At 41.6% G+C, this 22,947-nt stretch overlaps 1 protein-coding gene across 1 annotated transcript in view; it reads right to left on the reverse strand.

The window, feature by feature from the left end:
* efnb1 (ephrin-B1) overlaps nucleotides 1–16,782 on the reverse strand; it is a 64,585-nt gene extending 47,803 nt beyond the window's left edge. Inside the window, exon 1 of the mRNA XM_077732769.1 lies at nucleotides 15,885–16,782. Coding sequence (XP_077588895.1) covers nucleotides 15,885–16,000 — 116 coding nt within the window. The 5' untranslated portion in view covers nucleotides 16,001–16,782. The remainder of the gene's footprint in view (nucleotides 1–15,884) is intronic.
* Nucleotides 16,783–22,947: the final 6,165 nt, after the last annotated feature.

The following is a 22,947-nucleotide window of genomic DNA, read 5'->3' on the forward strand; positions in this document are numbered from 1 at the left end:
TTAACATTCATTACCATTGCTTTTTTTTTTTCAATCCCCCTCAGTAAGATGATTTTTAAGGAAAAAAGAATGCATTGTTTGTGTTATATGATTTGTATTTGTGTTTGTTAGTGCTAATTATTTTTGAAAGTTAATATATTTCATTCTTATTAGTGCTTAGATGCCATATTGGATTGGATGTTGGCATTATGTGGAGGGAAATTTCAAAAGTTAATGCATTTTAAAAATGTTCTTTGACGTGTGCAATTACTGTAACAGTTTACTTGGTAGAAATTATAGTAAATGACTATTTGAGGAACTGTTAAAAATCTGCCAATGTAGTCAGTTTCTATCCAGACAATAATGGTCATTTAAATATGTCACGGCAAATCACCGAGATCAACTTTGATTTTTCTTTTTCCATCTACAATCTCAATCTTAAAACTGCCAAACCCTAAAAGGAATTCACAGTAGAGGAAAAAAAACAGAGTGTGTGGAGAATAATGGTGTATATTTCTGCATATTTTGGCATCCATCTCGTCCAACTTGCGACAGTTTTGACAATAAACATATGAAACAGATACTAGTTCATATTTAAAGGTAGATGGCTCATCAAACCACCAAATCTATTTTTTCTTGTCTTTCAAGTATCCTGCGACTTATAATAACAATGGCATTCACTCATGTTCCACTTATCCTCACAAGGGTCATGAGAGGGGTGCTGGAGCACTGTGGGCAGTAAGTATTTTATTATCCTAACAAGCCTAGGCAAAAGGATAAAGAAAGGGCCTAGAAAGGAGCAAGTGACAGGCGTAATTACAGTTGGAGTTGAAACAGCAGCATCCTGACTCGCACAACACCACTGGATGGCTTTTAGATGGATTTGCTGGAATTGTGTACAAACACTGAGTCAATAATGAGCTAATGGCCAATCGTTGAGGAAGAACCATTCACAAGTGATTTGCCAGGGGCACTTTTTTTTTTTTGCAACCATCGCCAGTCACCCAACATAACAAGGGCACTCAGCCAATAGGATCCATTCCCAGAACTTACATGCAGGTGTTTCAAACTCTTTTAATACTGTCTTGTATGTGTACTCATTCAATTTTCCTTAATGCGAAAAAGCCTTCCAAAAGGGTTTGGAAAAAAGAAATCCCACTGATGAAAAGCTGATAATTATGCCTGTAATGATTCCCAAAGCGATGAAATCAATGACAAATTTGTGTTGGGAGCAAATGTACAAGACATTAAATTCCTATAGCACTTTACCAGGGGATATTTATGACTATTGCCGAAGCTTTCATTATCATAAAACGTGTTTAATATTTCCGAGCGCCCCCGTGAGAGGGCGTCTACGTCGCGAGTGATTGAGCTCGCAAGATTTAGTAGCTCCTTCTCGCATCCCTTCGTCTTTCTCCAGCTGCGTCTACGTGCTTCAGAGTCGGTGATGGCGAGGAAACGGCGAGGACGCCGTGCCAAGTAGAGAGGCCCACCGTGCCTTAGTCCCATCTCTCCAGCTGAGGGCTTTGATTCGCCTGATTGTCTCCAATATTGAGACGCACAATAAACACAACACTTGGCGGATATTTGCAATTCTAATCAGTCCCTCTCAACCCAGGCTCTGGACAACCCGGCTTCAACCCTCTGGGATATCACTCATCTGACTGCAAAATAATGACACAATCATCGCCATGGTTACGCTCCTTTTACGTCCCACTAGTAGACACAGAGAGGATATTAATACACAGGAGTTCTCGGAGCGCTAAATGAATCGGGTAAGAGATTAGTTGGGGCTTCCAGGTTAATGAAAGTAGACATGGAATAGTCTAACGTTGGGAGAAAGTTCACACACTGCGCCCCCAAAATGACTGGCAGGTTCCCACTTGCCCCCAACAGGCACGTTGCGGCTTGATTTTGGGTAAACCGTTTCCTGTCAACATCAGATTCCGATTAAGTGTTTAGATTGTGAGGAAGCATGTTGTCTTGCCGTGTCAATGCTATCTGATTTAAACGTGCCGATGCGAACTGTAATATGATCGTTATCTTTTCAAGGCCTTGTAAAATTATTTGCTTTTTTTTTGGCTGGAAAAGAAAAAAATCAATGTCATTGGCTTTATCTTTTTCAAAACAACCCTTTTAAAAAGTCATAAAAGCCCATCTGCAGGCTTTTTACGGCATGTTTTCATTTACTTGACAACATGATGGGAATTGATGTGCGGGCGTAAATGAGAGTAAAGCGACATGCAATCATTCCAATTTGGATGTATTTGCTTTAACACTTACACTCACAAGGTAGAAAATTGAAATGTATTTGAGAAAATAACTGGCACGTCTTATAAAAAAAAAACTGGAGCTATTTGACTTGCAAATGATATGGATGATACATAACAGTGACTGTCTGGCCTCATTTTCAAGCAAATACCTGCGTTTGAATGAGTGTATGCGTACATGCACATGCGTGTGAATGACAGGCTGTCAGTGAAAGAGACATTATTATCTGTGTGAGTGTTGAGCAGGTGCGGGGTCACGTCACTCGTAGTGAACTGACACCGTGGACAGGAAACATTACTTTCTGATTTCCCTCTAGAGGGGAAACACTCTTGTCACATTGTGCAGTGCTGCTGTTCAACCTCTTCCTAAAGGTTATTCCAATATGTGAGGCAGCTAAGTGTGCCACCCATGACAGATACTTATCTTAAAAACCCCTTTTAACAGAGGCCATTTCTTTAAAACAACGTAATGACTTTTTTGGGGGGGCTTTGTTCTGGCCTTGAAGAGAAGAGTTCTGGTAAAGCTCTCCCTTCGCGTCCTTAGCCTTTGACTTTTTCTGTGTTATAACAATACGAGGGGGTTTAGTTCAGTGTCCTGCGGTCGATCTGCGAGTACGCTGATAAGAGAAGCTGATGGATAGGTTTAATCAGCCGAGCCCAGGGATCAAGACCGAGGGACAGATCAATCAAATGCTCTGTGCTTTATAATAGAAGGGGCTTTTATCACACTCACAAGGGTATTTGCTCACTATTTTTTTTTTATTGTGGGAAGGGACCTATTTTGGTAGAAAGGGGGCAACTATACAAATAAAGAAAGCATGTGTTCAAATCGGTGGTGCTCATAAATTATGTCAAGGAGCTCAACTCAAAAGTCAAACTAGAGAGATAAAAGAGTTTAATATCTAAGTACTGTTTAATATCCAAGTACTGTTTAATGTCTAATTACTGTTGAAACCAGCTCTCAAAATTATATTCATGAGAGAGAGTTTAATATCTAAGAGTTTAATATCTAAGTACTGTTTAATATCTAAGTACTGTTTCATATCCAAGTACTGTTGAAACCAGCTCTCAAAATTATATTCAAGAAAGAGAGAGAGTTTATTATCTAAATATCTACTGTTTTCAACAGTACTTGGATATCAAACTCTCTCTCTTAGATATTAAACTCTGATAAATATAATTTTGAGAGCTGGTTTCAACAGTAAACTCTCTGTCACCATTTGACCGGCAACCAAAAGACGGGTGACCAAACGTCCGAGCACCGATGTCCCCATCCGATACTCAATATCGGCGCCCAATACGACTATTTTTGGACAGTCAGTGTTTTCAGTGCCATTTTTGACTGCAGTAAATCCAAGCAGTTGGCAAACATGTCTGCAGAGTGTGACAATTTCTCTTTGGAAAATACAGATGGTCAATGGTAACAGAGCATGGTGTAAACAGAGTATATATGGAGGAGGTACCACTAGGGCTCACTTCAATACTATAAATAAATGTAGCCATATTTTTACTGGATTAAAAATGTGGACATCGGTTCGGTATTGGCAAAACATTGCTTGAAAAAAATTGGAAGACAAAATCGGGACATCCTTAGTTCAAACTAAGAGACTCTTTTTGATAAACAGCTGCTTTTGGTGTCTTAGAAGATTCTTCTTATCAGTTCATTTGAGTGACAGGTCTATTTTCTGTTTACTCTCAAATGGTGATAGTAAGAGACAGTTACACATGTCCTAGCCAATTCCAGACAAATTATGGTTGATCTTTCATGCCTCCTTTGGATGGGAGATCTTATCCCAGCAGACATATATTATATGTCAGTGTGTTTCTTGAGGCCTTATTGAACGCCATATTGACTGATGCAATCACAGACACACATCATTAGGCTCATTAAGAGTGAATGCAAAAAGGGGGCGGATGGCCTGACTGCTGTAGTCTGATAACACTCAGCAGGCAAGATGGAGGCTGTCCATATTAAAATGAAATGAATAGCTTATTTGAAACCACGCGATTCACATTCAAACTATTCGTCTGGGCCGCAATCGTCGGGTAGTGGATCACGGCCTCGTAAAGACGCTCCATGTGTTGTTTTAGGAAGCCATTACGTGGCTGGGCCATCTCTATTACAAGGGCTATCTGGTCGTTATTACCGCCATCTGTAGCGTGCACTTAAATGTTAATCTCCGCAAACCAACCACAGCTGACTGTGGAGCGCATCCACGCCACCTTCTGTTACAAGACGAGTCCCCTTGTACATTCAAACGTAACTAGACAGCTGTTTGGTTGTCACATTGCAGCTTTCGGGTCAACGTGTTTACTCTTAAACCAGGGGTGTGTGGTGTGGGGGGGTGCACAATCTCGCAGAGGTTGAACCCCGACGCCCGTGGAGCACAATCTCGCCGCCAGGAATCCTCACTCCCTTCAAAGACTCATCACGGGACGCACGTCTAATGCGGAGGGAAGGCCGCTTAAAGCCTCAACCAGATATGCTGCTTTGAAGCGACTGCTGCAGTCATTCCAATAGGAGAGGAAATCATTTCCCTTTTCGCTGCCGTTTCATTTTGGAAAAAAAGGGCGCATCAGTCCGCTCTATTTGGTGTCCTTCTGTGGGCCGTCAACTGGAATTACGCCACTCCATTCCGGAGCAGGGCACAACGGCAGGATATTAAACTACAAGCACCGGAGTCTCCCGCACAATAGATGTGTTTACAGACCGTTTTGTCATTTTCGAAACAGATTGCGATCGCCAAGTCTTTTTAGGACTGTCATTGATTTTGTTAGTCGCACCAATTAAAAATGACACAATTAGGAGTAATGAGGACTACAAACTGGAGTAAAAATCACATTTTGAGGGGAATTCTATCTTATGAAGAAATAGAAGAAGAAAGGCGGCCAGGTGTTCAAGTGGTTAGCACGTCACCCCTGCAGTTTTAGGGTCAAAGGTTCGACCCCAGGTGGGTCCCCACTGTGTGGAGTTTGCATGGCGACCCTTGAGGATAAGGGGGTCAGAAAATGAATGAAAATCGAACAAATATGCATGATAGTAAAAATAATAAAATACTGAACACAGGCTCAATAGATGTCTGCTAGAAAAACATAATTATTAATCTTATAATGTCTTAAAATGTTCCAATTGGCAATTTATTTAGTTTGGTATTACTAGAGTGCCTTTGTCATGACTGTCCATCTAAAAAATATAAAGACGTGTATAAGTAAGAGACCTAGCCAGACTTTTCCCCCAAAAAAACAACTTATAGTCCAAAAAGAACAGTAAATACACAAGAAAACACAGCAAAGCAGTTACAAATATCAGCAACACGAGCCAAACCCAGCATGCAATGAAGGGACCATCTGCAGCGAAACACTTTTATCTCAAAAACAGAAGAGTGGAGGAGTGATGTGGTTGTACAGCCTGTCATGTTGCACAGTGGGAGACAGATGAGCAGAACACTTAAAAGTAGTCAAACTTTTCAGTGCAATAGAAAAGAAGACTTCAGGGAGAGCGAACGACACATAATACGCCAACTATTCCAAAATCAAGGTTTACATTACTATCACAGTTGAGTCGGTCAAGTCAAAAGGAACACGTTTGGGTGTAAGACGTCGACGTACTACATTTGGCGGGTGCAAAGATGGCAGATATTGTGTTTGCTTTAGCAGGGAATTCACTACTATTTCCAATATAACGGCGATGAGAGGCTTCCACGGTCGTGCACATCATGGGGGAGAATAAACACCCATCTAATGAGAAGCACATGTCCACAAGATGAAGCCGCTTCCTTCATAGGAATAGAATGAAATATAGACGTATATGCCCCACTGTGCGGCAATCACCGCCATAAGAACTTGGCGTGGGAGGTGAGGTGGGGGGTTGGTGGTGGGTGTTATGGAGGAATAGGGGGCACCAGACCCCCGACACGCTCTCTCACTCAACACACACAGCTGCCAATATGGCCGTTCTGGAGAGGATTCACGAGGATGCCTGAGTCTGACAGTGACATCTCCATTCAGTCTACTAACGTACAAGGAAGCGCACACACACAAAAACACTGTGAGTGGAAGTTTAGCCCGGGGGTATTGCAGAAAAATAAATAAATAAAATGTTTTGGTCTTTTCTGGAGTTTTTAACATGGCATCATGGGAAGATTAGATTTTAGAGTGCCCTGCTATCTGATGTCATTGTTGGTTTTATGTTGTCTGGAAGCCTTATGGAAGTTGGACCTCGTTTCTTTCTAAACAAAACGCTCTGGGTTGTCGTTGTGATTGATAGCAGGTTCCTATTGTATCTGTCTGTTCTGGCGGTATTACAAGAAGAATGAGTTGGACAAAAAAAAAGGCAAGGAAAATGTTTCACATCTGACTCCATCAATCAAGTTGGCAATCAAAATAATTCAATTAAGAGACTTAAATCCTGCTGGCTCACGAATCTCTGCTCCAACAAGCCAGAGACAAACTCAATTTACTGACAATCCATACATGATAGCATTACCTCCACTTTAAGGCTCAAATGTTTTTTCCATTACTTACATTTTCGAAAAAAATACCCAGCAGAGACTTTCAAAGAAAATAGCTGAATTATACTGTTGACTCAAAACGCAGACAATAAAGTAAACAACAGCAACTTTGGACCAGGACATCTAAACTAATTTGCCGATTCTTCAGAAGAAGGACTGTTTTCCAGAAATGACTTAAGAGATTTATCTCATCCATGTGCTAAACGGGCATGCATCACAGATGTATACTTGTGGGAGCCCAAGAGAAGGAGCTTGCAGAATTTGTGTGTAATTGTCTTTCTCCGCCGTTTCCGAGGTGTGAAAGGGAATGTGGCCTTGCGCTGCGGTGTCCCGGGGAGCGCCGATTGAAGCGTCAGTCACAGCTGCCACACAGAGCCCCGGCACGCAGCAAATCCCAGGACCGGCCCACGCGGGTAAAAGGGGGCCGGGTCCGGGCTTGGGATCGGCGGGAGTCCCCATAGCCCTTTTCTTCTAAAAACCTCACTAACACAAGGGGGAGCGCCCCCATGCTGGGAGTTTGCTTAGAAAAAAGCTGAGCCGAGACTTGGCAGAATGGGTTAACAGAAGCATGCATACATACATTCACATAGATGTAACTCACATACACACACACACACATACACATACATACACAAACTCAAAGGCTGCAGTTGTTTGTAACGGAAGGAGAAAATGAGGAAAACGTCCAGAAGGCGAAATAGGGGACAGCAGCTAAATTACTGGAGGAATGACTTTTTTTTTTTTTTTTTTGCTTAGGGACCTGGAGAGCCTAATGGTGGCAAAGTCCTAAGGATTATACACTGTGCCATTTTCATGCTCTCCCTAATAGTCTCCATGTTCTGCCTCTGTATGCCATAGATGGATTATGATGCTTTATAATTAACACGAGTGTATGTGCAAGTGTGTATGTGTGTTACAGGGGATGGCGGTTATGGCAGACCACCCATCTACCACTGAGGGGGATCCACTAGGGAAAAGCAGACTACTATACCATACTATTCTATGACTTTATCATTCCATCATTGTATTATCTTAGTACTCCATTCAATTACACTGCCACTCCATTAGTGTACTCATAACAGTGAACAAAGAGCTTCATGATGATCATTGATGAGATGTTCAAAGCTCGTTTGGCGCGGCCATGATTCATTCAGTCTTCCAATACTTACAGTCACATCTGAAGTCGAAGTACTTTGCTGCTAATTACTTTCTCTTTCTCTTCAAGAGCGCACAAGTACCCAGAAAAGTTCTATGGAGGATCATCACTTTATCATTTCTCTATTGACACTTCAAGCAAAATCTGCATTGAATTTTTGTCTTTAAAATGACACTAATGATAAATATTGAGATATTTATTTAACCATATATTGGTTATTGCAGTATTTCCCAAAAAAAACAGTATTTACAACCACAACCACATGCACGCAGTAACATTTTTCGTCATAAACATTGACATTTTTGAGTGTTTTTGGGAGAGTAAAAAAAATCCTGACACAACCACACCTCAAGATAACGGTCAGGATTATCTTTACTGCCACCCAATAATTGTCGAAGATGACCTTGGTTATAAAAAAATGACTTTTTGTGGACTAGGATTTAGTTAAATATACTGTATCACTGTGGTTTTAGTGTTTTTGAGTCAATGTCTGGAGTATTAGATGTATGGAAATTCCTTTTGGTTGGGTGTTTACTATTTAAAACTCTTTAAAAATGTATTTCTACATTTTTATAATCCATTTTTACACTAACTTTTGTTTATTTTTAGGCCAAGAAATACTTTGTTGATACTGATAACTGTAAAAAAAACCCATTAATCATAGTTCATAAGTTTCACGTGTTCTTTTCTGAATTTTTTTTGATAAATGAAATTTATTTAAATGACTTATGAACATAACACTGGACTAATGTCTTTCAGCATGACCTTTTCATTTTATCTTTGTATGCATTTCGTAAGAAGCTCCCTTAATTCCTTCAAATAAAAAGTGTCGAGTCCCCTTTTTCACACCTCGCCAACCTTGAAAAAAAACCCTACACTTTCCAAAGGTTAAAAAAAAAGTACTTTCCAATGACTGTTGTACTTTTCTGAGAAGGGCCATGTAAGTTAACATTTTCGAAAACAATTTGTCCTTCCAATGTTTCCTCCCTGGCTGCCGCCGCAATTCCAATTCCCCTCAAGTCCAAGAGCAATGAATACCAGCGTCCCCACAAAGGTATTTGCGGTGGTTGCAAAGTGAAGGAAAAACACATCCGTCCCCGCCCGCGGGCTGACGGCGAGCGGTGACGTCTGAAAGGACGTGCGTGGCCGTGAAAGTTGCCGGCCGGCTGGGCCAACCCTGCCCCTGCCGTCTGATGAGGTCTACCTCGACTTCACAGACGGACGGGGCTCTCTCTCGGAAAATGTCGATGAAGTCAGTCCGAATGAGGAGGTTACGAGTTCCCCATTGGTAGCCGCGGGGGTAATGGTTTTAGAGATGGCTGTCACCCAGATCCGTTCCACTGTCCAACACTAGCGCTGATCTCCAGCAATCCAAAGCCTCTCGCTTTTCAATCGCTCAACTTCTTTCCCCGTGTCCCCCCCTTGCTTCTTTATTCCCTCGCCTTCCACCTCGTACTGACACATGGAAGTAATCTGGGAGCTGTGCGCCGGTTTGAAAGGATGTGTGGTTGAGCCCAGGGCTGTGTTTCAACGCTCTATATTAGCTTCCTTTCCTCTGCCGCTTAATCCCCTTCATTTTCATCTGCGCCTATGTAAAAAGAATTAAAATGGCAAACAAAGGACGACTTTGCGTATTCAACTTTCTCCCTACTTCCTGTAACTCTCCGCATACCGATATTTTCAATTAATTCAGGCCCGGGAGACGGGTAGAAACGTAGATTGGCACCCACCGACCAGGCCGATGGGAACTTCTTACCATTCCGTGCCAGCCCGGCTCCTGTCTAATGAAGGCCTGTTTTCTAACCGACAGCCTGTAAAGGCAGCCACTGTTGAGCCACTCTACGGTCTTCCTCGACACTTTGACGGGGGCAAACTGGCACACTCCTCACACTTCCTTAATGTTCTACTGTGGCTGAACAAAGAACAATAGCCAGGCGACGTTCTCAAGCGCTCGTTTGCTGCCTTGCCATAAGCTTACACTCGGCCCTTTCACATGCGGAATTCGTGTTTTCTTTACCGAGAGTGTGAACTTGCACAGTAGCAGAAATTGTTACTGACTTTAGGCGTTCCAAGTGGCCCTCGCAGTGCAATTAAAGCAAATTGGCAGGTTTTTTTTAAAGTTTTTTTTATGGTCGTTCTACCTTCTCAATAATGTGAACGATTGTAAAGAGTTGAGGTGTAGTTTTATGTGCGAAATTCAACAGCCAACTGAGAAGTACGCCAGTGTAAGGGCTTGGACTTTCTATAATGGTCATTTAGGGGATTTTAAAGTGCCATGTTATTGCTGTTCCAAATATTTAAGATGTCTGCATTTAGGGCATCTGTTGATTTAAATGTAAGCAGACTACAAATCACAATTATCACCAAAGTGACAGTTATATTTAACTTTGGAGTTATGGTCCCTTACGAACGGCCATTATTTCAGACAACCTATAACAGTTAACTAATTTGGCTGCTGTGGGCGTGCGGGATGTCTAAGCAAATTTGATTGGATGAATATTTATAAATTTGATGCTTTTATTCATTAAAAAGTAAAAATCTTGGGATTGTCTATTTTATTTATTAGGCTCTGTGTTTTCATCTTTTATTTATTTATCTAATTTGATAGAAAGAAACAATAATCACTTATTTATTTAGTTTTAAATTTTACATATTTATATAAAAATAGGAAAACAGAAAATATTTTCCATATTTTGTAGTTTTGATCTTTTAAGTAAATTTGTTTAAACAAAAAGAGAAACATTGAATATTTTCCAATATTTGGAGTCTTTCTTCAAGGAGACAAATATTTTTCAGAAAAATATCAAGTTGATAGAACATGATTTACTTTTGCGGGCTACACCAAATTATATAGTGGGCTAGATCCAGCCCCCAGGCCGCTAGTTTGACACCAAAGGTATAAAATGTTTGTTTGTTTTTCATAAAAATATCAAAATGTTTTTTACTAGTGACTGAATGTGACTGAAAAAGCTGTTAGTATTAAATTAATAAAAATAAAAGTCAGTGTGTGTACTTGAGGGACTTATAAAAAAATCATGAATGACTCTAGTTTTGGCTCTTGATCATTTCAATTAATGTTCTGTCCATCAAGTAATTAATCTAAAGTTGAATCATGCCTGCAGAGGTCTGTCTTTTCCCAGTCATTTATTACATTCAGCTGTTGTTCCAGTTGTGAATCAGTCCTATAATATGTCTTCAAAGAAATCTAACTGTAGCTCATGTCACGTTGGGCCGGGGTGGGAACACATGGCATATATGCAGTGAACAAGAGAAAGGTCAAAAAAACATATATAAATATTTATATATATATAAAATATCTTGCATAAATGCAACTCATTTCAGAGCCCCGAGTTGATCCGAGCTGAGCTTTGGAATGTGCAACTGCTTGAATAAACAGAAATGATTCATCAATAGCACCGAAAATCAGTATGATCAGTTTTCAGTGACTCGGCAGCCAAAACCGCCAGCGGATAAAGTGACTCCATCTGGATTGAAACCATGAGGGAAAAGAAAAACAAAAAAAATTCCCCCCAAAATATCCCGAGGAGCTTGCTTGCTACTACTCCTTTTTTTTTCTGGACCCAGGTGTCCGTATCGTTCGTTTCGTGGCCCTGAAACAACAGACATGTCCACGCAGAAGTGCACGCACATAAAAGCAAAACGCAGCTGTCGTCATACTGAGACACGGGGTGCCTTGACGGCAGTTGCTTTGGGAAAAGTATTTCTTATTGGTGGCGGCGGGGTCGGTCGGTCGGCCGCTGTCCGGCTCCCGGAATGAGGCTCAGGCTCTAAGTCCTCTCTGCGTGTAATAAGATCTCTATCAGAGGGAAACACAATCAGAGTCTAAAGAGTGAGGTGGGGGCGCCAAGGTGCATATCGTAGGGATAAAGGGGCCAAGCAGGCCTCTGACCCTCTCAGCAGTGACCCGCACCACAGCCAGCGGCAAAAGGGAGTGCTGAACGCCAGCAAATGAATCCCGTTTCCGAGCTTGGGCTGCTTTTTGATTCTTGTTTAACGGGTTATGGCAGTTTCGGATTTAGTTAGAGAGGTTGTTTTTCTGTTTCTTTTTGTTTGTTATTTAAATGTCTGTACTCAGGGAACTTTGTGGACATGGATTAGCTTGAGACGAAGGTATTACGATGTGGTTTTGATAAGAGATGTTGATTAGAAGGGAAAAAAAAGTTAAGACGAAGAGGTCTGTAAAAGTAATTGCTTCAGTTGTAAAAGCATTTTACTCCTTTGCCTTATCTGGCTAATTAAGGAAGAAAAATTAGAAGATTGAATGGAATTTCTACCTGAGGAGATTGCCAACAACTAAATTACCAGCATTTTTTACATGCTGCAAATGTTTTTTTCCCCTTCACATTGGTCAAAAAAACATGATGGGTGTCAGACTCAGGTTGGTTTTAGATAATATATTTAGATTTTTTTTTTTACAAATGGATTAAAAGAACTGGATTAAAAGCCCCGAACATTCCCTTTTTTATATATCTATAATGATGGTGATTTTAGCTTTTTTAAATATATTTTTAGACTTTGCAAAATGATTTTAAAACTAAAAACACCGAAAATGATGATTAAAAATTATAATTATTGATTTAAAAGGGGGAAAATCATGAAATTTAATATACATCCAAACTCTTCATTTAAATTTGATTCTAAAACAGAAAATCTGCACTCATGATTGACTTTCCCGGACCCCACAAAATGATTCGGCAGGCCAGATCTGGCCCCCGGGCCGCCACTTTGACACATGCTCCAAACAAAAGCAGTAAACCGTTAAAAGTGAGTCAAGCAACTAAAGCAACATTGCACGAGAAGAGACTCACGGCAAGAGAGGTACATGTTGACCCTTATCAACACAAAAACCTCCCTTTTGCTGCTTTTATTTTTGCGACCTTCAAAAGTCAGAGGCCAAAAAATCTGTTCCCAAGCCTGGGCAGATTACGACTTCAACATCGGCGCGCCATATTGTTGGCCAGTCTCGCTTTCTTATTTCCGAGGCGTACGAGAATGTTCGCCACCATCTCCCATCGCGCTGTTTGCCTCCCGAGCTGCGGCAAACACGCCACCGTGACGGCGGGTCATGAGGTAAATATTAGCTCGGGGGATGGGGGGCTTCCTAGAGGACGTGCAGGAGCCACTCGCAAGCAACCTTGTCAGATTATCATTAAATTGACATGGCTGAAGAATTCCTGGGTGCAGTGCAGTTTGTGTGTGTGTGTGTATGCGGGAGTTTGGGCCATAGTGACAGGACGTGATCAGTCATAACAAAGTGACATTTTACGGAGTAATCCCACTCAGCTAAATGAGAGCTAATCCGATTTGCTCTGATCAAATGTAACAGTCCTTTTGGGTTTTTATTTATTTATATATATATTTTTTTGCCAACCATGATTTGAAGCATTCAACCTTCTTCTTGCCCCACTTTGGGCTCAAATTAAATTAGTATCTGACCTAAAGTGAGTTAGTAAATGATCAAATAACTATCAGCGTATTTTAGGGACTATAAATTACCCACATAAGTCGCACCAGCCACAAAAAAAATGCACAACTTGGGGAAAAAATTCATTCCAACTCTAGTATGGCCACACTATGAATACATTTACAGCCAGGGGGAAAAAAAGCTGTATTTGTTTTCCATACAGCGTTTATGCTACTAGAAATGAGACGTTAAAAAATTCTCGCTGAATGTTAAACACCTGTCTCCATGCCAGCGTTAAATCTCAACTTTTTTTTCCTAGAAGATGTGACTTCAATCTATTTGCCACGTTACTAACAGGCCCCCCGCTGACTCGGTCCAAAGCAACGCTCAGGCTTTTCCTCCTCCATTGCCCGTAGACGTGATTAATCTACAGCGCAATTGAATCCAGAAAAGTTTTTAATGATCACAGCATTGATTAGCCTCTCTATCTTGAAATAAAAGTCTGGCTCTTTCATACAAAGCACTTTTTGTCTTGATGTATCTTCCTGTTCAAACGCTGTGGGGAAAAAATCAATTAAGTGGACTTCAGCTATTGATAAGAAGGGCGCCAGACTTCTAACACATTAAAATCTATAACTAATGGAGGAGCAGCAGCAGCAGCAATGTGAACATAAACGTAGGCACACACCTAAATAAAAATAACAGGGCCAGCCCCAACTACTTTCCTATACATGGACTCATAACTCATAGCCTGTGGGGAGGTGGTGGTATTGTTATATTTGGTGTCTACGTGGAACAGTGTGCAAGCAGAAGGCTGTATTAATTTATTAGCCGAGGCAGCAGTTCTCCCCAAAACTGGGAAGAGAAAGTAAGACATCATAAATCCAGATAGGTCACCTGATAGTGTACTGTATAGTACATTGCTGTGTTATCTCAGAAGGCTGGTACTATATACGCTTTGACACAGATGGATTTAAGAAAAATACAAGCAATACTGATTGCCGTATATGTATTCCTATTTTTTTTTTATTGGCCATCAGACAGCCGGTTGACGGATATGTTGCAGAAGAAAAACAGGTTTGTGTGTTGTTATTGCCGAGCCTGCAAACGGGAAGATAATTGTCTATTGTTTTCAAAGCACACAGCAGCAGAATAATTAGATTGGGGAAGGGAGGGAAGGGGGGTTCTAACACTTTGCAGAGCGCCTTATTGTTCCACCGTGAACTTTATGAAATATTTGACCAGTGTGGGGAATTGACATGGAGCAGAGTGAAGAAACAGATGGAAGAATAATCTTTGACTCCCTTAAAGAAACATGGCTACTTTTGAAGCTATTCCCTTCAGGTGACAACAACAATAAATCAATAAATGTAATAAATGTCGCTCTTTTTGGATTTGTCTGGAAGCAACTGAGGCTGTTTTAACGTCTTTAACGTATCAGACTGGGATTATTACTTCTGAGATGGCGGACAAATAAAAAAATGATAGGTTTTCGTGGGTCCAACTCTTGACCTGACGCACATTCTGTATACATTCTATATGTAGTATATAAATACACCAAAGAACAGAACTAATATTCCTTCTACCTTACCCACTGGCTCCACAACAAGCTCCTATGACATGTGGCATTTAAGGGATAAATAAATTCTGGCCTCACTCACAAGCTGAAGGTCAACTCTCTCCCTCCAAGCACACAAATATAGAGGCTATTTTTGGTTTTTGTTTCTTTTGACTACATTTCCACACTCGGCGCGTGCGATTCAACACCACGCAAACACAGGAGTCCAGACTCAATGGGTGATAATTGCTACCAGAACCTATTTCATTAGAAGCAGTCTGCCATGTTTGGAGAATGAGAGTAATAATAGGAACTTTTCCCAGGTGCTTGCTTGCATGGGAGAACCTAATCCTAATGGCGGATTGCAATGAATTGACGACCAAACCGTCAACCTGGCCCACTTCATCTCCCAAGTGTTTAAAACACTTATTCCCTGGCTATCTGAAACCACAGTCTCACACATTTCTATGGATCAGTGCGCAAGGGGGCAAAGCTAACCACCCAGGAGTTAGTGTTCAGAACACCTGGACCAAACTTGATTCATTTAGCCCGTTTCGCCCTTTCTATTTGAATGAATACCCATTAGTTTGATTCCAGATTGTGTAGTTTACAACAATTAGGCAATGGGTGGGAAATCAGTGGGATTTTTTTTTACATTTTTTTAGAACTTCTACATCGCCTTGATTAGAACCAAAATATTTTTAATGTAGCGTGTAAGGGTAGATGTTACAATTTGTTATAATGAAGCATTTATCATGGCGCCCGGAGTGAGATTATGTTTATAATGAGTCAGCGTGTAGCTCGTGGTTGAAATTAATCGAGGCCAAAAACAATTAACAATATTTAGCTTCAGCTGTAAATAATTGTCAGATTTCACAGAACAGTTCAACCAAGATTACAAATTGGATTTTTTCCCCTTTTTACAGGATTCCTTCATTATGCATGCACTCAAAGAGTCATAAATAAATGAAAGTTGAACACTTACTTGGTATTTTGCGAGTTCCAAATGATGGTCTCCAGAGATTTGGCTGAAAGTTGCACCGTTCTACACATCAAGATAAAGATCCAGAGGTAATACTTCCAACAGCCCAGTCCTGCCATGCTGCTGAATGTACACTAACACAGTGACACACACAAAAAAGTGGGAGTAGATTAGGACAGCAAGCCCAGAATGGACAGTCTTTAGGAGAATATGGGCCTCTGGGAAGATGAGTGTCAATCAGTCTGGAGCATGTGAACTGACTATCATGTACATGTCCTTGTGGCCAATTTGTTGAATTCTAGTCCAGGCCCAATGTCCTTGACTGAACCCTATCTTTAGGTGGATGACAAGTGTCCCCGGTGGGTTGCGTTTGACGCAAAAAAAAAAAAACGAGCGACCTTCTCGATGAAAGAAGCGAATTGCAAAAAAATAAAAAGCAGGTTTCACAGTAGGGGGCGTCCAATCAGATGGCTGTCCCTCTCACTCTGTCTATTGATACCTGTCGCTACCTCCACATCAATCCATCAGTCACAAGTCCGGCTGGGGGTCCGAGATCTCCAAGTCATCCCCGGGTGCGCTGTCACTCGCGGCTATTCTTATTGCGATTGAATTGAGTTTTCTATTGTAAATATCCCTCCGGTCTCCACGGGTTGCTCGGCGTGCGTCCCCGGCGGATCTGCGCTCCGAATCGGACACGCTCCTGGATCGAAATTTAAAAAAAAAAAAAGAATGATCCGATTTGTTTTTAAAAGAAAGAAATGTGTGTCAAATAAAAAGGAGAAAGGTTGAATCTGATCGCTTAGTGGATCCAGCCGCTTGCTTCCATGCCGGTGGATTTTGTTTGCGCCGTGTCCGAGTCGCACTCTCACCGGCTGCTCCAGCCTGACTGTAACAGGAGCTCGAGCGAGCAGTGATTAGGACCCGCCCAACGCACGTATCAACCAATCACATCGCTTTCTTCCAACTGGAAAGCAGGAAGTGATGGCATCCGTCCAGAGGAGACCGAGGGGGGGGGGGGGGGGGGGAGACCGCGCTCTACACCCCCCACGCCCACCATACAACCACCACCAGCGCTCGACCTAAATTAAAACGGACTTTGCTATGAGTTTCCGTCATAGCGAAACCGTTGCTTGTGACAGCCCGTTGGACTTTTAAACTCTGGCCTCTATAAATCACAAGATGTCGGAATATCCCTTTAACATCGGCCCCGTAAACATATCGCCAACGTTGACGCTGAAATAAATCTAAGCGAGTGACTATCATTTCTATGTAAACAAAACGTCTAAATTTGTATCAGTCGAAGTGTTTGGAATATTTCTTAGTGACTATAGGATTACAGTGGCAGTTATTCTGGTCCATTCTTTCTCTTCTTTGAAGGCAATGGTGATTAATGGCCTCTTTGGATCTCTTTTCGAGTTGTCCCCTTTTGGGATAATGAACTGCATGAGAACTTATCCTCTAGTGTTTCGAGACAATAGCAGGCCGGTAGCCTATAGTCACTGCAAGCCATTCATTCACCGGAGAAGAAATGCTTGACACATAATTGATCATGTCCATGTCTGTGCCCCCTTTGTGAGTCTGCTGTGTGTGTTTAGTTTGGAAGGCGCAACTAGAGAGATTCGACTTGTTGTGCAGCCCATTTGGTCAAACAATACTGCCCTCTAACGGTGATAACTGGAACGTGAGGAGAGCATGCAGATGTTAAGAGGCCTAACCTAAAGAGGAATTAAGAATCAGTTTTCCTATGTAGAAAAAAAAGATACTGTACTTAACATAGGTGTTGTCCATTCCAAAGTTGTAATTGGTGGATTGGATTGCAATCTACGTGCCAATAGTTAGAAATCTAACTCAACAGATTTTCTTTCATCTAATTGTTCCCCAATGTAATCCATCCAAATTATGCAGGGTGGGGTCTCGCCCTTTGTGGTTAAAGTCAGCAAAAGTCTTTAAAATATCATCCAGATTATCTCTTCACATTTTCATGAGAAAAATATACATAAGTACGTATTATAGTGGAATTATTGGATGAGGCTAACTGGCATTTCTGATGACTGACAGAAGTATTTTGTAGCAGCCAAATGACACTAACATTGCACATGAATAATGATCTTTACCCAAGCATACTCCCCAAAGGCAAATAAATAAAATATTACTTGTTTTTTGAAAGAAGTAAAAATACAAACGGACACTATCCAAATACCTCTTGAACTAATTATATCGACATTTGGTTTTAACCTGATACCTCTGCAGCAAAAAGTCTCCAATGGGTCACCTGATCTTTTAGAAAGCAGCTCTGGTGTAGAAGAGCTTGAGGTCTACCACAGCCTACGCTAATAGTGCAATAGCAATACGACTCTGAGGCGTTAACAGTCGACATCTCACACTACTATGATCAAGCCATAGTTGAGGGATCAGGATCCCTTTTATTGGCCAAGGACAATATCCCGGCAACATTTACTGTGGGAAGTTATGAAAAAAAAATGAATGTCGAATCGGCAACGTTTACCATGACACGTGGCAATGGAACAAGAACAACAAGTCGTTGTATCCATTTCTGGGGGATTATGGAAAGAATGTGAAAGATCTACAGAAAAACACTCAGGCTTAACACAGTCTGATGTGCTTATAAGGAAAAAGAAATGTGTTGAAAGATGCTTTTAGGTTCCTTTTTAACACAGACGGGAGAAAGAAAGAGAGAGAGAGTCACCTATGAAATGGTGGCATTTGCCAGTAATGAGGTCATCATGTTAATGTGTATACTTGGCGGTGATTAGTGCATCTATTAATAGCCAGATTTCATTGGGAAGCTGCCGCAACAACCAGACATGATTTTAATCGCTTGTTAATACATTGAAAATGTGTTTCCGTTCTCCTCCTGACGCTAACTGAAATGGAGGCATTCTTCATTTTCTTCCTGATGAACTGTGCTACCAAGGACAAAGTCCCCATCCAATCTGATATTTGCACTAAACAAACATGGAAACCATGACATCATTTCTGGATAAGGCAGCCAACACCCGAGCCAGCGACCTCAAAGTGAAAATAAATCACAGTTTAAGTAGCCTTCTCTTGCTTTTAATCTGCCCTTAATGAAGTCTGGCACATTTCCCTCCGGTGTGTCTCCGTGACAACGACGTGATCTACGGGCCAAGCTTAGGGCGCGGTGGGCCGTCGTCTTGGCGCGAGCCGGGTCTTTTATCGGTGCTCGGACTTTTGGTTGCCGGTCTTTTGGTCGCCGGTCAAATGGTGAGAGTACTAAGTACTGTTTAAAATCTAAGTACTGTTGAAAACAGTAGATATTTAGATATTAAACTCTCTCTCATGAATATAATTTTGAGAGCTAGTTTCAAAAGTACTTAGATATTAAACAGAACTTAGATATTAAGCAGTATTTAGACATTCAACAGTATTTAGATATTCAACAGTATTTAGACAATAAACAGTACTTAGATATTGAACAGTACGTAGATATTAAACAATACTTAGATATTAAACAATACTTAGATATTAAACAGCACTTAGATATTAAACTTCTCTCTTAGATATTAAACTCTGTCTCATGAATATAATTTTGAGAGCTGGTTTCAACAGTAAACTGTCTGTCACCATTTGACCGGCGACCAAAAAAACGGCGACCAAAACACCGGCGACCAAACGTCCGCTCACGCTTTTATCAGGCGGCGCTGAGGCAGGTATGAGCCTAACCCTTTGGTATGCACAGGGTCAAGTGGCTAACCCTATTTTATCAGGGAGAGGACCAGGAACGCGTGAGTAATCAATATCCAGCAGCCATTAACCACGGAAAGGACATCCTCAAAAAAAACACACCCATATGCCATCTGTCTCACGCCGAGTTAAGTGTTCTCTATTATGGCGGCGGATACACATGGTCATAAACAACATGGTTTAGCTCCAAACATTACGCCATTGAAACAGTGGGAAAACGCTGTCGAATGTAAACGGCCTATTTTGGACAACTCAAGTCGTTTCATTCCGCTTTGATTCGACTGGAACAGCAGCGGCCAGGCCAAACAAAACAGTGGAGGCATCCGCAAATGTACATTTCCTGTTTGTGCTGTGCTTGATTGCCGTCCAGACATCTTCCTCTTTGCTCACTTCCTTCTCCGTACTTCCCATTTGACGGTGAAGTACTGATTACAGGCAAATAATCATCTGCGATAAACATAGGCTTATTGGAATATCCCAGTTGGAGATGGAAGCATCCCTCCCTACCCTTACCCAGCATCCTCCCCATGTGTCATTTCACTAATCAGATCTGATAGCAAGCCTAGACAATAGATGTTTTCTGTCCAACCATTTTGTCTACATGTAAACATACGGGGGGCTCTTGATAGCGATCCTAATTAGCGGATGGTTGGGGTCTTTTAATCTTGAAACACTGGTGCTCCCCCTTTAATTTCTGAAATGATATTCAAGATTACAACATTGTAGTGTAAATAAGAAAAGAAAAAAAACTTTTACTGACAGGTGGGATTGAAATTGGTGTGAAATATATAAACAAATAGGGACATCAAAAATATAATTTTAGCTTTTAAAAAACGGTATAATGTGTTTTTTTTTTATCCAAATCTTGGTAGTTTTTTTATTATTTCATTTCATACTATGATCTAAATAGCAGTTTCCCATTCTCTTACCTTTTCTGCCAAGATTTGAATCTACACTCGCATTTTGGCAGTCAAACGTGTTGACTACCGATGTACTAAAGATAGGTTGGAGAAATTCCTGTGTAAAATTTTAAATGGAAGCTCACCCTAGATTGGGCTTTTAGCTATGTGAAAGTACTCTTTTTTTCCTGTTTTCCACATTTTTAATGATACAATTATGGCAACCACAGGTGCCTGTGTAGTACTTTAAATGCCACTTTGTAAAAGGTATGTGCACACGTGTATATATACGTGCTAAAAAGTCATTGAAAAGTATGCAGTTAATGTAAAAATACTTGAAAATAGCTGGTCTCCATCAATGGTAGCCAATAAGTCAAGTCAGGGCACAGATTAGATTTCAAGAAGAGAAAAAGTCCTTTGAAACTAAATATAACAAATCCAATAAACACACGTTTTATTAACTTGCTGATTATTTGTAAGCATAAACTGCATTTTGTAGGTCTGTGGCCTAGGGGGGGCTTAGAAAAGAGTAAAATTGATGGAGACTATATGCCAAATGCCTGCCTGGAGGATATTCTGTCCATTCTAATAGAATTACAAGCTTCTGATAGTTGCATCTTTTCTCTAGGGCTACTCGTCTGTCAAACATTAGGTCAGACTCAGCGCCAAGACGGGTGGTAGAAGGGCCGCAGATGAGGTGGGGGGGATTCAAAGGGGTGGGGGGATAAGGGTAACGTCTGGAGAGGTGCCTCACTCCCTGCCAAGAAAAGAAGGCAACAAAAGTGAGAAAAGGGGGTTGAGGGAGGAATCTGGAGAAAGAGAAAGGCTGGGGAGCTGCTAAAGGAGAGTGAAGTGAGTGGAGGTTGGGGGCTCCAAAAGAAAAGGGACCGAGAGTGAGAAGGCTACAAAAGGGCTGCATTTGAATCCTCCCTAATTACGCCCTGCGTGATGGACAGGACCTGCAGACATGTCTGCCATTCTTGTCGAGTGTGTGAGAGAGCAACACAAGCGTGTGTGTGTATGTGTGCAACAACGCCGGGCCGGGACGGTGTGACCGTGGCAGGGGCCGGCCGTCGGGCCGGCCTGGAGTAGAGATGTCTACTGCCAGCAGTCTGAATGGGACAAAGACCTGAATAGAAACTTCAAAGCGACCTCTCCGAGGACCCCCCGCCTCCTCCTCTTCCTCATGGCGGTCCAGCGCCATGCTTGATGAGCGTGTGCGCTGGGATTCATGTGATGATTTCCAGCCATTGCGTGCATTTGCAAACACGGGTCGGGACGTTTGGTCGCCGGATGTTTGGTCAGAGCCATAAATAATTTATATTTTCAATTGTTATTCATTGAGAGCCATACTCAGAATTTACTAGAAATAAAAATATATGAAAATACGTGCATTTTTTGTGATTTCACTGCCTTTAAAGTAGAAAAAGTCTCAGAATTATGTTGACAAAATTGTTACCCTGATGCTAATCTATGAGATGCATGCAAAAAGGTTTAATTAAAAATGGGAAGATTAAAGCAACTCGAGGCATAGTGCTCAGTTTAGCAGTCATAACCACCCATCAAAAGAGCCACATGTGGCTGCCGAGCCCTAGGTTCCCTACCCCTGACATAGATATTAAACTCTCTCTCTCTCTTAGATATTAAACTCTCTCTCATGAATATAATTTCGAGAGGTGGTTTCAACAGTAAACTCTCTGTCACCATTTGAACAGCGACCAAACGTCCAGCGACCAAACGTCCAGCGACCAAACGTCCAGCGACCAAACGTCCGAGCACCTTGTAAATGTGGCTTATTTCATGGTTGTGTATTTTTCTTACTCATAAGGCTGCTTTCAAGAGCACATTGCAGGATGCAGGAATAATTAGAGCGGAGGATCTGACTCATTGCCCCCCCACCACCAGCACCACCACCACCAGCACCACCCCCATCACACCCCCGCCTCCCCATTACAATTCGCTCCCTATGAACTGAGCGCTGGCTGTCTTTTGGCAAGACCAGAAGAAGAAGAAGAAGAAGAAAAAAGAAGCCCACAGAGCAAACGTGGTGAAGACGTGATTGCCGCTAAATGACACAGAGGGATTTAGCATCTAATTTGATCTGGCTTCTTACTGGTTTTGGCGTGTTTTATAAGATCTTGCGGTGTGAGTCATGTAATTATTCCAGTGAGCGTGGGCTTCTGATGAACATCCACTTATCTCTACCTTCTCCTTTCTGCCAACGAGTGTGGGAATAAACAGGAAGTGGCTAAGGGTGAGGGCCAAGCCAAAAGTGGAAAAGATAAGATTTGTGTGACTTATGTGTACGTGTACGTCCATCTTGAGGCCACTTGCACTCGTCAAGAGTCAGGTCAGGCTCCAAAGCTCATGGGATTAACATTTCATTGTCACTGCCTGGTGTCTCCGACACGTCCTTGATGACATCATCACTCAGAAAAGCA

Source organism: Stigmatopora nigra, chromosome 14, assembly GCF_051989575.1.
Source record: "Stigmatopora nigra isolate UIUO_SnigA chromosome 14, RoL_Snig_1.1, whole genome shotgun sequence".
Taxonomy (NCBI): Eukaryota; Metazoa; Chordata; class Actinopteri; order Syngnathiformes; family Syngnathidae; genus Stigmatopora; species Stigmatopora nigra.